The sequence below is a fragment of the Parasteatoda tepidariorum genome, chromosome 2 (assembly GCF_982258835.1).
Source record: "Parasteatoda tepidariorum strain Cologne lab strain chromosome 2, Ptep-v5.0, whole genome shotgun sequence".
Lineage (NCBI taxonomy): Eukaryota > Metazoa > Arthropoda > Arachnida > Araneae > Theridiidae > Parasteatoda > Parasteatoda tepidariorum.
The window spans coordinates 14944053-14964127 of NC_141756.1; the positions used below are offsets into that span (position 1 = coordinate 14944053).

The 20075-nt window shown below is 33.3% G+C and overlaps 1 protein-coding gene across 1 annotated transcript; it reads right to left on the bottom strand.

Moving 5' to 3' along the window:
- Window positions 1-458: 458 nt before the first annotated feature.
- On the bottom strand, window positions 459-18715 carry LOC107456183 (hydroxyproline dehydrogenase). The gene is made up of 10 exons (XM_016073970.5): window positions 18351-18715; window positions 12669-12856; window positions 10573-10699; window positions 9072-9161; window positions 8897-8980; window positions 7891-8037; window positions 7208-7383; window positions 4331-4432; window positions 3998-4086; window positions 459-693 (listed from the first exon to the last, which is right to left on the bottom strand). The coding sequence occupies exons 1-10, from the start codon at window positions 18615-18617 to the stop codon at window positions 518-520; spliced, it is 1446 nt and encodes a 481-aa protein (XP_015929456.2). The 5' UTR covers window positions 18618-18715; the 3' UTR covers window positions 459-517.
- Window positions 18716-20075: the final 1360 nt, after the last annotated feature.

Here is a 20075-nt window from a genome sequence, read left to right on the forward strand (position 1 = left end):
ATATCCTCAGTGGTAAGCGAATCATTGGTTAGAGACCCCTAGCTGTCAAGCTAACCATGGGAGATTTTCGTGGTTTTCCTCTCTATACAACGCAAGTGCGGGTTAGTTCCATCAAAAATGCTCCCACGAAGGCAAATTTCTCGCAATACGTGATCCAGGAGTTCTCTTGTCTTCTGGATTGGATTCAAAATTACAAGAATACGTGTTTGAACATTGGCAGTCGCAAACTGAAAATTCTGTCGGCTGCTCAGCGACAATTAAAAAATAAAATAAAATGTCACTATATGGATAATTTCATTTGTTAATACAAATTGCAGTTATGAGTGACATTTACTGTAATTAATTTTAAGATGTTATTTTAAAATAAATAGCTTTACTTTAAAAGTTAATTATTTCTATGTTCATTTTTTTTCTCACAAACAGGAAAATAAACAGAAGCAAATAATAAAATCTCACGGTTATCTATAAAAAATCATTTTATCATTAATATTTTCTTTTTATTAAATTACATTAAGATTTACATGTGAAGTGTGCTTTGTACTCTTCTTCTGAGTTCTTTCTTGAGTAAAATCAGTTCATTTCTCGCTCCTTCTAAGACACTCTTATTTTCCACCGCTCTTCTTGCCAAGTAAGGTAGCACTTCGTCTATCTTACCATACGGAATGGATTTGTAGACTGGTAGACCAACTCTCACTGCATAAAATAAATAATTTATCATGAAATATTTGAAACATTTCTTTTTTATTCTGTGTATATTTTTTTATAGTATATAAAACATGCTAACCCGTTTTAATCTTAGGGTACCTTCTGTTAGATGAAGGTTAGCATGGTCGATAACTACTCTTACCACATAGGTGACCCTCCAGACCGAACACCTATTTCGATAGATAGTTGACATTTAACAATTGACTTGCCACATTGCCCACCTCCTCTCATTGTTGCTTCTCAGTCTCATTTACACACAACGGGATCCTGCACACACTTGACTTTTAATAGCAATACAGGAGCAACCGTGAACTTAATACAGCTCTCACAACAAGTGTTCAAAATCTTATCAACTTAACACAGCTCTCCCGGTTATTCGCAAATACAGCAACTAGTGGTATCCCTTCGATTGAATTCTATCCCTAATAAAATTCTGGTGAAGGAGTATTATGTCGTAACTACTACTATGATTCTTAAACATCAATCCACCAATATATAAGACATGCTAACTCGATTCATTCTTGAGATACCTCTTGATAGATGCTCATAAAAAAATAGATGCTTGACGAAAGCTCATTCCCCAAACCCGTATCAGATTTTGAATCCTATAATTGTCATGAGTTGGCAACATTTATTTATGACTGGTAGGTCAAGTTTAGCCTATTTTCTTTTTAGTCAACGTTCGCTATGCTAATTCTGAAAATGGCGCAAAATGTCGATATGAAGAAAATCCATTACAGTCTTGTAGAAATGAAGCGTTCGTAATGTAATTTTTTAATATTTGAAAAGTTTCTCCATCGCTGCATTTACTAGGTACATAAAATTTGCAGAAAATGAAAAAATTTACATAAGTTTTGTTAATTTTTATCTAGATGAAAAAAAATCTTGGCAAATTGTTAAGGTTTTCTTTCAAGGAGTTCCAACAGGACCAGAGCCGGATTATACCTTTCGTAGGCCCTAGGCATAGCCGTTTTTGGGCCCTCCCCTCCTTTCCCCACTCCTCCCCTCTTTTCAAAATATATGGTAAAATTTGCGACATTTTGCGTAGTTTGGAATTCGACAGCATAATACAAGATTTCGTTGAATCCAAAAAAGTAATATATTAGATCAGAAGATTCTGCAAAATAATTTATTACCGAAAAATATTACATTTTTATTTGTATCTTCATAATTTTGTGCAAAATACACTTGTTTTTAAAGTTAAATTATTTTTGTCAACAAATTTTTTTCTCCCAAGTTTTTCGTAGGTCCCTGAATTTCGTAAGCCCTAGGCACGTGCCTAGTTTGCCTATAGGTTAATCCGGCCCTGGACAGGACTGTGTAGGGGTCAGGGAGCTGGCCTTGCATCAGAAAGGTTCTGTGTTCGAATCCCGGACAAAGTCATGGATGTTCTTTCATTCTCCGTTCTAATGTGGGAGCAACGTTGATCCACCTAATATGGTGGACTAAAAGAGTGACCAACACATCTGTCCTAATACGCCTGAATTGACGAATGTCAATCCATGTGGGCATTGGAAAATAAATCTTTCGAAAAGTTTAATAAATGATAAAATATTTAAGTTTAAAGTTCGTTCTTAAGCCTAGATAATTTTTTACTGCAAGATGGTATTTATAATTTAAAATTATAGTTTTGATCCGAAACTGTAAAGCACTTAAACTCTAGCTCTTTATTTATTTTTATTTTTCCTAGGCGAGTTTGTCTGTGATCGTTACCCTAACTTTGGCAGCTCTTTATAGGTTGCTAAGGCTTCTCTAAAAATAAAATCCCTTCAATTATGGAAGAGTTTTTTAAATAATGAGCACTAATACACGAGTGTGATGGCAAGAAGCATGTATAGTTAAAGCCCTGGATGCTTAGATAATTTTGTTGTTGTTGTTCATTTACGTCGCACTAGAGCTGCACAATAGGCTATTGGCGACGGTCTGGGAAACATCCCTGAGGATGATCCGAAGACATGCCATCACAATTTTGATCCTCTGCAGAGGGGATGGCACCCCCGCTTTGGTAGCCGAACGACCTGCACGCGAAGTCGAGCACTTTACGGTAGCATAGTTTAGCGAGGAACAATACCGCACACCCTCGGTCCCTACGCAGACTGATCCAAGTGTCTCCCACCCGCGCACTGACCGCAGTCAGTGATGCTTGACTTCGGTGATCTGCTGGGAACCGTGTCTTAACGATCAGTCCACTGCGGGACGGATGCTTAGATAAAGTAGCTACAAACCGGCATCTTGGTAACTGCAACTCTCTTGTGACTGAAACTTTCAATGTGTCCCACAGTGGACTGATCGTTAAGACACGGTTCCCAGCAGATCACCGAAGTCAAGCATCACTGGCTGCGGTCAGTGTGCGGGTGGGTGATCACTTGGATTAGTCTGCATAGGGACCGAGGGTGTGCGGTATTGGTCCTCGTTAAACTGTTCTACCGTAAAGTGCTCGAGTTCGCGTGCAGGTCGTTGGGCTACCGAAGCGGGGGTGCCATCCCCTCCGCAGAGGATCAAAATTGTCACGGCATGTCTTCGGATCATCCTCAGGGATGTTTCCCAGACCGTCGCCAATAGCCCATTGTGCAGCTCTAGTGCGACGTGAATGAACAACAACTGACCTGAAACTTTCAATGTAGAAATACTGAGTTTCTATTCTTAAACGTGACTGCGACTTTTCATTGATTAATAATTTCATATTCTTAAAAATAACTTAAATGTTTACGATTTTTTCTTTTAATTATTTTTTTTTCTATCTGGAAATTTACTATAACGTATGAAATATTTAAAATAATAAAAAAAAATAAAGGAACTAAGTTCAAATAGGAATTAAATCCTCTTATTCAAGCGTAGAAATTTCAAATTTATTAATTTGAAAAATATTTAATGTGTTACGCTAGTTTACTTTGAATTCTGTTAAATTACTTTTAATTTGCTTTTAATTAAATGACGAAATAAGGCCGTTGTTATGTATGTTGTTGTAATACCTACAGCTTAATTTTTTCCATGAAATTTAAATTTTTATCCAAACGTGTTTCTTTTTAGATCGCACAAAATCTCAAAAGGTTTTGACGTTCGATAAAAGAAGGCTAATCATAAACCTTAATTCGATTCAATTTCCAGAAAATGTGATTCAATTGCTCTCAGATTCAACTGCCTGAATGAGAAACCAGTCAAGTAAAATTGCTGAATTTCTGATCCAGCTGAGTTTGTAATCAAAAACCCTTTAGTCTTATAACAGGATATGAATATGTAATATGTTAATAACAGAAATGAAAGGTGGGAGGAAATGGTGATATAATATTACTTAAGGGATTGGACACTTGATCACACATTCCATACAATTGACCAAAACAGACACTTTGTAGATCCTTATCCATGTTCATGTCTTCTATTCTGCAAAAAAAGAAAAATCTAATTCCTGAAGTAACTGAGTAATATATGAATGTTTTTAGAGTTTCATTCTTTCTTTTCGCTCTTGTCTTTTATTTATTTTTTATTTGGTAACAAATTTACATTTTTTAAGAATAAGTTAAATAGGAGATGGTAAATAAATTAAAAAACTAATCTTATGTTTATTGAAACTCTAGTAGTTTTGTTGCTAAGATATAAAGAAAGAAAAAATACAATCTATACTTACTTTTTCACAGCAAATTTTATACTTTCTACATTATGACTAGCAATTATAAATTGACACTGTGGACCCATTGTGTAATGTTTGTCTAGTAGAAACGATAGAATTCTGAAGGAGAAAAAAAATAGTACAAAGCATTAAATCTATCATTTATCTAGCTAATTTAAATAAAACAGAATGTTAGAAAACATAAATAGAATCATTGGCAGAATAATACAATTTTTCTAAAGCCTGAATTTCATATTTCTATGTATTTGCTGCTTAAAAAAATGTGTATTTTTATGAAAGGTAAAAAATTAAGTTGACGACTCTTTTTTAATAAATTACCAATCATAAATTAAATACGATGCCTAAAAAAGTGCTGTAGTTGTCATTCATTATGTTGACCTACAAATAAGAAACACATTAGAAGAGATTTTTTTTTTAAAAAAAAACTTTATAGACTGAGCTCTACATCCTCATGCTCAAAGCATATTTCATTTTTATAAAAAATCAATTACAAAAGATAAAACAAATAAATTAAGTCATTTTTCCGAACATTTGAAAGCTCATTCAATTAAATTCACATTAAATATTTATTTATTTACTTTTTTTTGTATCGAGCATTACATTATTAAAACATTATTTTAGTTCTAAACTTTCTTTACTTGAAGGAGACACAGCTATGTAATATTCTGTTTTGTGTTTCCCTTTACATGTGACAAAATTTGCACGTGACAAAATTAAATCAAGTGCTTTTTATGAAATACTGTACAGTGTACCAAAAAAAAGAAGAAACGGACTACTCTGAATAACTTTTGATCTAATGATCAGACCTTCACGTTCTAGTACTCATTCTTAATGGCTCGAAAGGGGGACCTCAAATATGCTGAAAAATAAGTGCAGACGATATTTTAAGTTCAGAAATCAGACACAAAAACGTACTTTCTATGAAGACACATATCTTTTTTTTAAACGGTTTCGGGTTTCTGACCCCCAAACTATAGGGGGTAGCCGAAATCTGAATATGGTCCCAATAGTTTGGTCAGGATAGCGGTCCAAAGTTTGGAAAAAATAATTTTTAGTAAATATTTGCTATTATTTTATTCAATAATGGAAAAAATTTTGAATTCTAAGGTATACAATTTTTTGCATAATTTTAAAGAATATAATTTTACATAGCAAAATGCAAAATTTGAGCAAAATCGAATAAATAGTTAATGAGAAATTAAATTTCAAAAAAGTCATATATTTAAAATTCGATTTTTCAGGAATTATTCGACCGATTTTGCTCAAAATTTGTATTCTGCAATCTAAAATTATATTCTTTAAAATTGCGCACAAAATTGTATACCTTACTATTCAAAATTTTTTTGACCATTATTAATTTAAATAATAATAAATATTTTCTAAAAATTATTTTTTTGCGTGGAATTACTTTTGGACAGCTGAATTTTATAATGTGAGCAAAATTTTTTTCAATTAGCTTAAAAAGGTTTCGAGATATAGCGAAGTACGCAAAAAGTAAAATTAAAATTAAGGAATCCAAACTTTGGACAGCACTCCTGACCAAACAATTGGGACCATATTTTCCAGATTGCGGGTACTCTATATTTTGGGGGTCAGAAATCCGATTTCGGTGGAAAAAAATACATATTCAGAGAAAGTACGTTTTTGTGTCTGATTTCGTAACTTAAAATATCGTCTGCAAATATTAATTAGCATATTTGAGGTCATCCCCTTGAAACATTAAGATTGAGTCCTAAAACGTGAAAATTTGATCATTGAATCAAAAATTATTCAGAGAGGTTAGTTTTTTTTAATTGTTTTTTTATGCACACTGTACATTTTAAAATTCGAATTCAACTTAATTTAAGTGTTCTGATGTAATTATTTAAAAAAAAAACATTTCAAACCGGATATTAATTATGATTCAATTAAATAAACCAGATGATACTGTCCCATTGACTTTTTTTTCTCGTCTATCACTCTAAGCTTATACAGGGGTTTTGCAATCATTATTCTTAGTACACGTGCTTTAAGAATCCTTGTCGAAAATGAAATAAAATAAAGTATACACAATTGGTGCCGTAAATTAAAATTTATGCCAGGAAGAAACGAAGGGGAAAACAAAATCTGTTGAATCACAAGTGAGAAAAGTGGGATGAAAATTAGGCAAAATCAGTTTTATTGCCTGATAAACATTGAAGCTTTTTCTAATATTTGCCTTTTCACTCTTCTCTGTTTCTTTTGGCAATCATTTAGGTTTTATATGATTTAAGTCCCATCTTCCTCGGTGATGATAGGTTACATTTCAACAGTCCTCTAGTTAAAATATTAACTTTACTCTTAATGTGTACACTTTTTTGATTTTAATTTCCTCAAAGATTCTAAAAATACACATTATGTATATTAAGTTAAATTGATAAGACAATAATAAGACTTAAAAATTAAACATAAGTTATTGATAAGTTTTAAAAAAAAAGTTTAATTACGTAATTTTACTAACTCTCATCACTAAGAGTTTACAAATAAATTACAGATGCTCCAGATTAAGTTAATGTTTAACGATGGGGGTGGTAAGAGTATTTTTTCTACCATTAAAAACACAAAAGTGTGCGATATGATGAAAATGTTAACTACCCCTTATCCAGAGCAAACTGAAAGGTGTTATGAAGATTCATAACACCTTTCGCATGAAGCTTTAAATAACGGGTCCATTCATATTAAGTATTATACGGTAATACAAAATTAAAGTTTTAGTATATAACAAATCAATAATATAAAATTGCGGATTTGGTAAATAAATAGAAAAAGAATAGCGGGGCTTATAGTGCTGCCCATCAATACGATAAACCAAATTAGGTACCAAAATTTTCTTTTGAAAAAAAAAATGTTTCTAACTTATTATAATTGTTGCAAGTTGCAGTATAGTTTTCACAAACAGGGTCAGAAATCTTCAATTTCTGTGCACGACTTCTTTCTTGGCTCATGTATGCACCTCGGACCAATTTTGCTCCAAAATGACACCCTAGCTCAGTTACTAACGATAATTCTTCTTTTAGAAGTATCTCAGCGTCCTATAAAAGTACATGGTCGATTAGGAAATTAAATTTTAGGTTACATTGTGCAATGTACAGATGTTAACTTGAAATTTTACAAATGTCAGAAAAATAATTAATTTATGATGGGTACCAAAACTAAATATGCAGGGCCCTCGCTAAGGATTCGCCACCTCGCCTAATACGATAAAATCATAAATTTGGAGAATAAAATTGTGTTTTGGTGAAGGATTTTTTTCCACTGGAAAGAAAGAAATATATTTTACTTGATCCTCAAAATTACGTCAAAATTAATTTTCCTAAAGAAATCAGTATTTTTTAGTCGATTACAGTAATTTTCGGTAGATGCGCCGCAAAACCAATTAGAATTGGGTCCAAATAATATAAGCCTGAAACAAACTACTGTAAAATAGTTTTCTATGGAAAAAAACTTAATCATAAAAAATTGTTCACGGTATCATGAAACAAATAAGAAACACACACACTTTGTAAATAAAGATGAAAGCAGAGATGTTTTCAATTTACCCTCAAGTAACACTGGTAAGTATTCCATATCACAGAAGCATCTAGGTTGAAAACTGCAACAGCTGCTAGAGCAAGGCAACTCAGGCCAGGATTGAGGTAAGTAATCTCTGCATCCACCAAAACTTTGACGCCTTTTCTTTTTGCTTCCTGAAAAAGCATCATTCAGTTTTAATAGAATGGAACTTATTATAAAGATTTTTAGTACAAAAAAATTATTTTAAAAGTTATAAGGTTGAAAAAACAAAAACTTATATTCTAAAATTTCTACCGGAAAAAAAACTGAACGAATTTAACGTAGTTCTCCTTAGCATATCCAAATAGAGATTTCGTACAGTTGTTTTTACAAAACTTCAGTTAGTTCAACTTTTTGCTAACTGATCACTGCGCTATTATTTACCAATGCCACCATAAAAACATCAAGTTTAAAAAACAAATGCCCTCTGCTACCAATGAGATAACTGCAGGTAACGTAGTGTGGTTATCTCGATTCTGATTGGTTATTGAAACGTGACATTTGTTTACGTTAACAACTGTTCATTCCATTCTATTTCGTGTAACCAAGCGCATCGACCATCAGTTCTCTTAAATGATCCATGCTATATTCTTATACAAAGATTATTTCACCAAGATTTCAATTTTTTCACCATATATTTCTTAGTTAACACAAAGACAGATATGAAGCCATGTTGAAGATAAACAAACTAATTAAGCATCGAAGTTGCCAGGTAGACAGAACCAAAATATATCACTGTTACAATAAAATAGATAAACAAATAATAAATCTAAGTTAAGTAAAGGACAGTGAAGAGAAAGAATTATATTTCAATAAATTCGATGTGTGATATGCCTTTTGTATTCATTCTCACTTATGTGAACTTAGCTAGCTCTTAACATGCCCTTTTACTTATAAACGATCAGCCGTTGCTGACATCATACGTCACACGTGTGGGTATACATAGTCCTCTTCTTCTCGAAGGGTTCGAACCCAATTAGAAATAATACTTACGGTGCCAATTTTTTTAAACCTTTCAAGAGCGCGCTCTAAACATCTTTTCTGTGCTTCATCTAGGGCTTCGTCTAACAAAGAATCCTGTTAAAAAAATAAAGCCATGTTGAGTAATTAAATAGATTCTCTTAAAAAAAGGAAAGCAATTCTATATCGTATCCCATTTTTTACATACTTGTAATTTTCCTTCTGACATTCCTTCCGCCAACGCTTTTATCAATGACAGTTTATTATTATGTCCAGCATAAATATTGCCAACAGTAAGCTGAAATGAAAACTATTCTTTAATATCTCTAATGAACTAAATTAGTTCTTTAATTAAGAATTAACTTTAAAACTGAGTATAAACAATAATTAGATATAGCAAAGGTCCTCCGCTTGACTAGAGTCATTCATTATCTGTCCTTGGTGGCTAGCACAAGGGCTTAAGCAATCAAACCTAATTTTTACATTTTATGTAGAAGATTCATTGAATGAAAGCATTCATTGTCTTATAACCAGTTGATGTGATATAGGCATAACTAACGAGGCATGTTTCATCTGTAGAAACGAGAGAAGATGAACCTCAAACTTGGTAGTATCGACTATTTTTTTTTTTACAATTATTGATTTAAAACTGAAAGTAATCGTAACTCAAACTCATAAGAAATCGAAATTCTCAAGGAATTAAAAAAATCAATTTAGGTTTTAATGTTACCGTTGGTGGAGTCTAATTTTAATGGAAAGGACATTCAAATACGCTGTTTGTGACTATTAATAGTTAAATCGATAAGAAAACTAAGCACTTCAAATATTTACTACAGAAAATAAAAATTATCTACAACAGTTCTTTGAAAAACAATTCTTTGTCTTGTTTTTATTGCAATGCGGAAGCTTTAAGAAATGTGGTGCGAAAATTAAATAAACGTGGTTAAAAAAAACATTCTGATTTTTTTTCTTTACATTTATTTTTAATAAATTTATATCTAAATTAACGTGTTTGACAATCCAGCATTTTTTGGGGGGTCAAAGGGTGGGGCTAAAGTAGGCAACATATGCAGCACATTCAAATTTTTACAATGTCAATTTCTAACATTAAAAAAATTACAGGTAAATAAAATAGAGACGTGGTGGCTCAAGGGATAGAGCGCTCGCCTCCCAATGAGGTGACCCGGGTTCGATCCGAGCGATGGCTGGTTGAAACGAATTCCGCACCCGGCTCGCACCGACCGCAGTGCTGACGAAAACTATCCTCAGAGGTAGACGGATCGTGGGTTAAACTCCTTTTGCCGCTACGCTAACCGAGGGAAGTTTTCGTGGTTTTCCTCTCCATGTAAGGCAAATGAGGATGAGTTCCATCAAAAAGTCTTCCACGAAAGCAAATTTCTACCAATACTTGATCCAGGAGTTCCCTTGTCTTCTGCATTAAGTTCAAAATTACAAGGCTACGGAGTTGAACTTTGATAGTCGTAAACTCAAAATTGGGACGGTTGCAAAATGGCAAATAAAATAATGAAAAAAGGACATTTGTTGTACATGCACGTGATTCTTCTTTTGGAGGCCGGAATTTGACCTGTAAAAAAATTCGCATTGATATTATTGAATATGCCCAATGGTTCAGAAAGAAAGATCGTGGGCACTCTCTGACAAAATAAATTTTTTTATAGCTGAGTTTAATGGTTTTAAAACAAACTCACGAGCATATCGGCTGATAGAAGGCCTGACAGCTTCAACTGAATCATTGGGGACTTGATGTCTTCAGTGGTGACGATACCAATCGCATTCAATATCCTCTGACAGTTGTTGTTGTAAACAATCTCATCCCTATAAATAATGAACCAATTATAGCCTTTTCGTTGTTTTAACATACCATAGATATACAATACTATACTACTGGCAGTTTAAGACGCTGTGACTGTAAAAACTTACAGTTAATAGCTGCTCAGTCTTTCTTAAATAGTAACGAGAAACAAAATAAATGCAAATGTATAAATACAACAAAATACTCGTTGAAATAAAATCAAATGGTTATCAAGGGAAATTGCATTAACCACACTCGCCTAAGATAGTTTTGATAAGTTTAGGAAGATTTATCTCGTGAGCTATGGGTAAAATACAAATTCAGAAACACATTTAAATTCAAAGTTAAACAAAACCGACCTGCCTTACGAGAATTAGAATAAAATATGCAAAAATAGAAAAAAAACCTACTATAAATACTTTGTGGGGCGAGTGTCGACGATGTCTCCATCAATCCCCAGATAGAATCAAAACGTTCTCTTATGAACTAGTGATTTGTATTATTGTAGTGTTAGTTATACTACATTACTCCCCCTCCAGAGTTTTATTTGTGATAGAATTCGATAAATGGATATCACTAGTTCATTCATTGTGGTTTTTGTGCGTCGCCTGGAAAGCTGTATTAAGATCATGGTTGTGAGAGCATCGCTCCTGTGTTGCAATTAGCAATCGAGTGTGTACAGAAGCCGTTGTATGTGATCGAGACTGAGTAGCAACAGTGGGATGATGACAGTGTCGCAGTCACAAATTGCAAGTCAACAGTTCAGTGTGGACCATCTATCGAAGTGGGCACGTTTCAATCGAAGTGGACGTGTCTGTCAAGATAGGCGTGTACAGATCACGTTTGAAGTACACCAATGTCGGACTAGAATGCCGATTATGTCAGTCAATTCTATTCAGAAATATTTACAGTGTAATAGAATATTTTTATCGGTTAAAAAAATGTTCAGGTTTTTATTCGATCTTCGATTCAAAACATTTTCACAGTTTTAAAATATGAAATTTTCATTGTGAAACTAAAATAAGTAAAAATACTGTCTACAGATTTTTACAAACTTTCGTGGTGGACTATATTAGAGTTTAGTAGCTAGTTTAATAGTTAACTAGTTTAAAATAGTACTACTTTTTAATAAGCATTTTAAAATGTATATAGGTGGTGATTATGGAAGATTCTGAGTAAACATAATTTATTACTATTATTATATTTGGAAAATATTAAACAAATATTCGATTTAGATTTTATTTCTTAAGAATTTCCACCATTTCGGCACTTTTTTTTGTATGTGCAAAACAGTATACAAGATGTCACGTAATGACTGCCCTTAATATTAATTTTTTAAATCCTTGTAAAGAATAAAGTCAAACAGAAATGCTAATAATAGAACGAAAAAATTCGTTACGCAAGAAAAACGATTACATGTTTCTAAATCATTTTACAAATTAGGGAAAGAAAACAAGAGATATAAAAATAATAAGTTTTTTTTTCTCTTTATTGTCTTTTGAGTTTAAATGCATTCGCCTTGCTCAAAGAATCACCTTTAAGCTTCATCCTCAAATAAATTGATATTTGATAGTTTTAATTCCGCCATTGATTTTATTATTCTCAATAATTAAGTGATGAAAGAATTTTTTCTAACTTAACCAATACAGTGGTATATATTCGGTTACAGAATCTAGTGCAAAGGCAACGCAAACTAGATAGGAAGCGCTACGAACGAGTTATGCCCTGCCATAGTCTAAATTTAAAAAAAAAAAAAAAACGAATTAAGCCGGTGCTTGGTATCGTCTTCGGAAAGCAAAAAGAAAAAACAAACACTATTAGTTCTTTATCAGAAGGAGGGCATGGTGCTGAATCGCTTCAACATTGATTTGACACTGCTAATGTTCATTGATTTTTACTTCATTTTAACAAAGTTTTAAAAATACATAGTAAGGGCAGATATTGAGGAACACCCAATAGGAGTGTTGTAGGGAATTATTTGACAATTCTTACTTTCCTTCTCCCACATCTTCTTCTAAAGTTGCTGCTAACATCGCTCTCATTCCCGTCCGGGCCAAACTCCGAGTACATGCTCTGAGTTCTTCAGTTGTTTCTCCACCCACAAACTGATTGTAGACAGTTGGTTTGAAGAGAAGACGGAGACCACGAACACCCACTAATTTCTCTGCTGCTTTCATCAGCTATAAATAATGCACTTACATTAGAATCCCTCTCCTTGAGACTTAAACAACGCAACCCTGCTTATTGTTCTGTCTTTAGGAGTGAGTTCATTGCGACCAATATGATGCTATCTTGTCCTACGAAGGTGATTTTAGTGAATTATGGATTTTATCGGACAGCCTCAGCTCACTACAACATCCAAGTGGCTGGTTTCTCTGCTGCAAGCGACGCAACCAGGGTTTCGTTTTTTTTTTTTTTTTTTTTTTTTTTTTTTTTGTCGTATGCCTGTTTTAGGCAGTGGGGGTGTGATTGTTCCTGTTTTTCAGTGGCGCCATCTATGGCCAGGAATTCGACTTCTGCCACGTCATTCACACAACCACTACCTGTTTATAGGGCGGGTCACATTCACACACAAAGGAGAAAGGACATAGAACACACAGAGAGAGAAAGAAACATCCATGCTTTGCCCGGGATTCGAACCCAGGACCTTTCTGATGCAAGGACAGTTCCCTGCCCCCTACACTGGCCGGTCGGCAGCGTTTCGATTCTGTACAAACTAAGGACAATCTCTGAGAATAACGATGTTTACCTCCAATGGATCCCATCAGACGTGGATATTCCCGGAAATGAGGTAGCGGACAGATTGGCGAAACAAAAGCCGTATGCCCCCTACACACCACTGGTATCATAGGACATCCCCTGGTACCCTGTTGAACATTAAATGTGACCGAAGAGCCCAGACTGGTTTGGCTAGATTTGCAAGTGGCCATCTTAAGTTCCTTACTTTTGAGGAAGGCAGAAAATCTTCCCTACTTACAAAAAATACTGTGTTCAACCGACACCTTTTAAAAGAACAAAGGCGTATGCATGGATTAACTTAGCATTCCGATGTAAAGAGCATAAACTGCGCAGTGGGGAGTAGTACGAAAGATATCACTGCGTTCGGACAACTAAAGGATCGAATTTCTCATTTATGGTAACTCGTGCATTGCTCTTCTCTTTTCTAGAAGGTGTTGGTTCAACTAGCTTCGTCGGAACATATTATAATTTGCCTTGGACTTTCCAAGGCGAATCTTACCCCTTTTTGTTGCGGATTTTCTTGCGGTCAGCGGCGTCTGGAGCTTATTATTCTTATTCCAGATTAAAAAGATAAGCAACAATAACGTAGATAATGTGGTCAGAAAAAGAAATTCTTGACGCGATTTGAATTATAATAGTTAGTAATTTAAAAGATTTCAACAGCACCTTTTGTATACGTTAAAATTTTAATAGCTGTATGTCGAAATTGATATCCATCCCAAATATTAGAGCAATACAAACATTTTGTTTCCAAAGTTACTAACAGTAATGGGATTCAAAGGAATAATAAAATAAAAATTTCAGAAATTAAATAAAATTATTTTCTGTTAAGATTTTAATTTTTTTTCTTTCTAGTTAAGTGTTTGTTAATTTGTTTACGTCATAAAGTAGTTATATTTCGATTGACAATAAAATGGCTATAAAATATGCTCACACCATTTAGGAAACAAATGTAACTTGCATTCAGGCACAGAGCTCCAATTGAAATTCTAGAACTATAACCAATCGGTAACTGAGTAAAATTTAGATTAACAATATTTACATTACAATGCAATACAATAATAACATTACAATAACAATATACTATTTGGATATAAATTATTTTATGTATTGGTCAGAAAACGATTTAAACTTATACTGTCATCTAGCACAGTGCTCTAGCAGAGATTTGAGAGCTCTAGCTAGTCGGAAAGTTATGGAAGTTTCGATTACAAGATTTCACCTTTAAACCTCACTGAAACGCGAACATATAATTAGTTATTAAAATAATATAGTTAATAAAATACGTAGTGATAATCAGGGCTCGAAAAAAACTCAGGAATTTTACCCGTCCCCAAGAACGGCTTGTCCAACAATGTACCCGTCCTCCTTTGAAACTAACCCGTAGCTTCTAAATAAATAGAAGTATAATTTTCTCTTATTTATTAAAAACATTTATATAAATTGCACAATGAATTAGTAGTTACTAGGATTGCATTATACAGTTGTAAAAGAAATAGTAGGTCACTAATAGTAACCTAGTGTTTCTTTTATTAAATACATAATTTCTTTCTTTTATGAAATAATTTAAATGCCAAAGATCAAGTTATTCGGAATGTCAATTTATCCGAGGGTACTGCGTTTTTTTAAATGAATCAAATATGACGTTTGCCAGTTCCACAATCAAGCCAATGATTTATAGAGGTTTCTGCGCAGAAATCTGAAAGGGGATTTTCATTTAGGTAGATGTTCATAATTGCGTTTAACGCTTCTTGTTTAAGACCAGTAAGCAATGTCTTTTTTTTTTTGTAAATCCATTGCTGAAAAGCCCCTTTCAATCGCTGCAGTACTCCCAGACAGAAAGAACATTAATTCTAATACCAAAAATTTAAAATGTATCACGAACATTAACGGGAAAATGGCCGTCCGCGCGGACGTCGGGTTTGAGAAATTCGTGTTCCGCGGGGAATTTTTGACCGCCGAGAACGGGAGGCCGGGCGGCTTTTTGAGCCCTGGTGTTAATGTTAATTTATTCCATTCCTGATCAAGGCGGAAAATTCACATAATTTTTTTTTTTTAAAAAAAGGAATAACATAAAGTTTTTATTGTTACTGAATATGTAATAATGATCCAAGTAATTGTCGGATAACATTGGTGGGACAAAAACGAAAGTTACATTTTTCTTCAGCAAAATAGATAAACAATTCGAAATTTACTTTTTTTCTCTCTTTCTTCTCCGAGTCTGTAATTTAGAATGGTTCAATCATTTTATTAAAACATTTCGAAAGAAGAACTGTCTAATCATGTTTGTAACAGAGTTAAAAAAGAAAATGTCTTATCATATCACTCTTGAGTCCAAATATTTATGTATCAAGTTGAATTGACGTCATTCAGTTTTCATTTTTTATGGAATAATATATTTATCAGTCATGTCAAGTTGTATAATAATAATAATAGAAATGCAGTTACGAATCGCACTCTAAAACTGTTTACAAAAATTTTTTTCGATTTTAATGCTCTCTAAGGAGAACCTGTTGTTAGTACAGTTTATGGCTAACTTCTACTGAATCCTTTTATTTATTTATTTGTTTAATCTTATACGTTTAATTTTAAACTCTACTTAAAGAGCGGATTTTAATTTAATTTAAAAGCATTTTTTCCATAAAAAAGGGATTTTAAGTTAAATTTAAAGAAATCAGGGCTCAAAAGTTTTAAAAAATAGCCATGTTTAACAAAAAAAAGGTCTTCAAAATCTATTGAGCATATAACAAAAAAAAAAACTTTTTATGTTTTTTTTTGTCGTCATATGCCTGTTTAGGCAGTGGGGATGCGATTGTTTCTGTTTTTCAGTGGCGCCATCTATGGCCAGGAATTCAACTTCTGCTGTGCCATTCACACAACCACAACCCGTTTATAGGGCGGGTCAAATTCACACACACACAGGAGAAAGGACATAGAACACAGAGAGAGAGAGAAAGAAACATCCAGACCTTGCCCGGGTTTCGAACCCAGGACCTTTCTGAGGCAAGGACAGTTCCAGCCTCCCACACAGACCGATCGGTACTTTTTATGTTAAAAAAATTATTAGAAAAATTTCTTTTAAATTATTGCAAAAATTGAATGATACATGAAGATCACTCTACAGGGTTTCCCGTAATATTGCGGGCGAACTTGTAGGGGAAGTAAAGCACATAATAAGGATTATGAATTACACAGGAAACCATGACCGGAAATGTCATCTTACGCTGCTAGGGGCGCTTTCCTATTGAAGACATGCTGTTCGTGTACTTTTTGACTTGTTCGTGTACTCTTGACTTGTACTGTTTGTTGCCTTTGTACTTTTACTTGTACTTTGTACTTTGAACTTGTACTTTTATTTTTCTAAAATATTTAATTTCATGTTACTATTATAATTATGTTAATTTTATGTTATTTTAATTTAATGATTAGATGAGCTTGTTCAGTTAGTCACCTTATCATTACGATAAAACAGCTAATACTATACCTATTTGACGGCAGTTTTTGACAGTAATTAATGGAAAACAAGAAATTAAGATAATTTATATAAATTAAAGTACCTGATGTTCAAAGGGATGCGATGTAACAGTTCATGAAAAGAAAGCGTCCCTAGCAGCGTACGATGACATTTCCGGTCTTGGTTTGCAAGGTAATTCTTAATCCTTATGATGTGCCCTACTTCCCCTTCAAGTTTGTCGCAGCATTTACGGAACACCCTGTATAGTTATGAAACCAGATCTTAATTTGATCTTAAATTTAAAATTACAGTAAAAACTTGCTGAAATAAAACAAAAATTTAGGAAATTTAAGAATTTACTTTATATAAATTTTATTATTATTTACAATACACCCTGCGAATTAAAATATCTCTGATGGGAAGAAAACAATCCATGTTATTCGTTAAATCTTTTGCTTGCATCCGATTTTTTGGTTTATCTGAAGCATAAAAATTGTAGAATGTACGCAGACTCAACTATCTCTAATAATTTGAATTCACGAAATAGCCTGGTTGGTAGGGCATTGGACTCACGTTCGTGAGAACGTGAGTTCGAATCATGCCAGCCGATGACACCCCGTGTAGTAAATGGTGATTGGTGCACGTTAAATCTGCCGGGTCACAAATTCCTCCACGTTTCCATAACAAATTATTCCTCTGGGGGTGCTGAATTGGACTGTCCCCAATATTTTGGCTGTATTTCAATATTTCTGAAACCAGCAGCATATTTAAGGCCACTCCCTCAAACCAGGGTTGAGATTTTGGACGTCCTAAACTAGTTTTGGACGGGACACGTGGATTTTACTGTCTTAAACTGACTGAAACTGTCGTAAAGTGTCCAAAACCTTGAACATTGACAAAAGGTAAAAATTTTTTATATGTAACCATTATACACATAATAATTTCATATATTAATAAATATTTGATACTTTTTATACAATTTGCTTTAACTTATTACAGGAAAATAATATATAATAGGAAAAGATTTATAATTCATTGAACAACAAAAGTGAATACCTTATCCTTTAAATATGAATAAATATGCTTTTAATACTGATAAGTTATGTTTTTGCATAAGGATAAATAATGCAATATTAAAAATAATAATAAAATTTTTTAATAAATAAAAATATAATTTATTTCTTGTTCAAAAATTAACCCTTTAATTTTTCACATTATTTTTTTTAAAATTGTGATATACTTCGAACAAAAGGGTTTTGGATAATTTTAGACAAAGGAGTTTTAGACAGGACGGTTTAAAACACGGATTAATTCATTCTGTCCTAAACCTTGCCAACTCTGCCTCAAACCGTTAAGGAGTCCTCGAACTTGAAGATCCGATCATTACATCAAAAGTTATTCAGGTTGGTGCATTTTTTTATTTTGAGCACTATACAATAATAATATGTTTAAAAGACATCTTTCCAGTCAGATAATCTTACCTCTAAACTGTTGTCTGCAATCTTTTCGACAGAGCATAATTGCAATACAGAAATCGCTCGCAGTAATTCCCACGTTGATTTGTAACCAAAGCATTCCTTATAATCATCAAAAGTAATACCTTTCAAGGCCCTCGGAGTAACTTCGTCTGCTACGATTGAAGATTGTAAATGGGCTCTTTGACAGTTCGCCGTGCTCTTCAATCTAGTACAAGGTATTCGAACACTGGTACTACAGTATTGTAGAGACCTCGCCACTAAAACACTCATTTCTGCTTTTTCACTAGATTATATCCAGATTTGATATTGCGCGTTCGATTTTTGGCATGCGAGTTGCGACATTGAAGAGATCATCTTTTTACACCATCGATCTGATATGCGTTTGTATTTATTTGTGATTATATCACTGATATGTATACTTTCATATGTTTTTTAATTATTAAAAAAAAAAAGAAAAGAAAAGAACGCATTAATAGAATTCCATAAGAACAGGGATGACGTTATCAGAGATATTTTTGTTTTCTCGTTTGAACATACAGTAGAACCTCGATTATTCGAGCTTGTTAGGACCGTTAGTACCTCGGATATTAGAAATCTCGGTTAATAGAAACTGTGTATAAAAACCTTGCCTTGCTCGCAAATTCAACATCTTTTGAAATATACAACAACAGAACGCTTTTTAAATGATAAAAATAAACATGTATAAAGTTATGTTTCACAGCTCAATAAATTTAAAAAGGCAACAACGAGAACTAAATTTAAAAAAAAAAAATTTTTTAAATTATTTTTAAAATTAAATTAAAAAAAATAACACAAATCTCAAAAACTTATAGTATTTTTAAAATTTAATATACATTCAATTGTTAAGTTTACACTATTTCTTATTTTATTACTATTTCTTAAAATATTCTGCTACCTTTGTTGCAAAAGTACATTATAAAAAAAGTACAAGATATTGCATCTCGAGTTTAATAGGGTAATACGGCCACTGGAAACAAAGCATTCTTCCGCGTTGTTGATTTCTCAGGGTGCAATATTTCTTCAAAGTTGAGTACTTTCGGGGGCAGTAGAGTTAACAGAAATGTCGGTGAATCGAGGTTCTACTATACTGTAAGAATCGGCGGGGACAATGTATTGCTAGTTTTTCGTACATGGAATTCTTAAATTTTTGAGAATGAGGTAACTTTTTTATTTTGAATCCGTAGTGTTTCAAGTGGGATAACTTTCTTGACTTTTATAAATCTATTCATATGTTTCTTGGAAACTTACAAGGTGTTTCGTAATCATCACCCTTAATGTATAGATTTAGAATCTGTCAAAACTGTACGTACAGGGTAAAATTAACAGTAGCCACCGGCAACAGGACGACTCAATATAACAAATGGTGATTAGAAAATTGTTTACCAGTTTCTACCTTTTCGACGAAAATGCTCTCCACGTGCAATTTATAATTATTATTCTTTTTAATGTTGTCGTCGTAGGCCATTAAGGTACTAGGGGTGCCATTGTTCTTGTTTTCCAGTGACGCCATCTATAGTCGAGATTTCGACTTCTACCACATCCGTTTATATGGCAGACCCATTCGTACATCCACAGATCGTAATTTTGACCTGAACCAGAGAACCATCAATCTCCACTACCTCTAGAGGCATAATTTGTTACGGGAACATGGAGGACTTCGTGACGCTACAGATTTAACGGGCACCAGTCACCATTTACTATACGAGG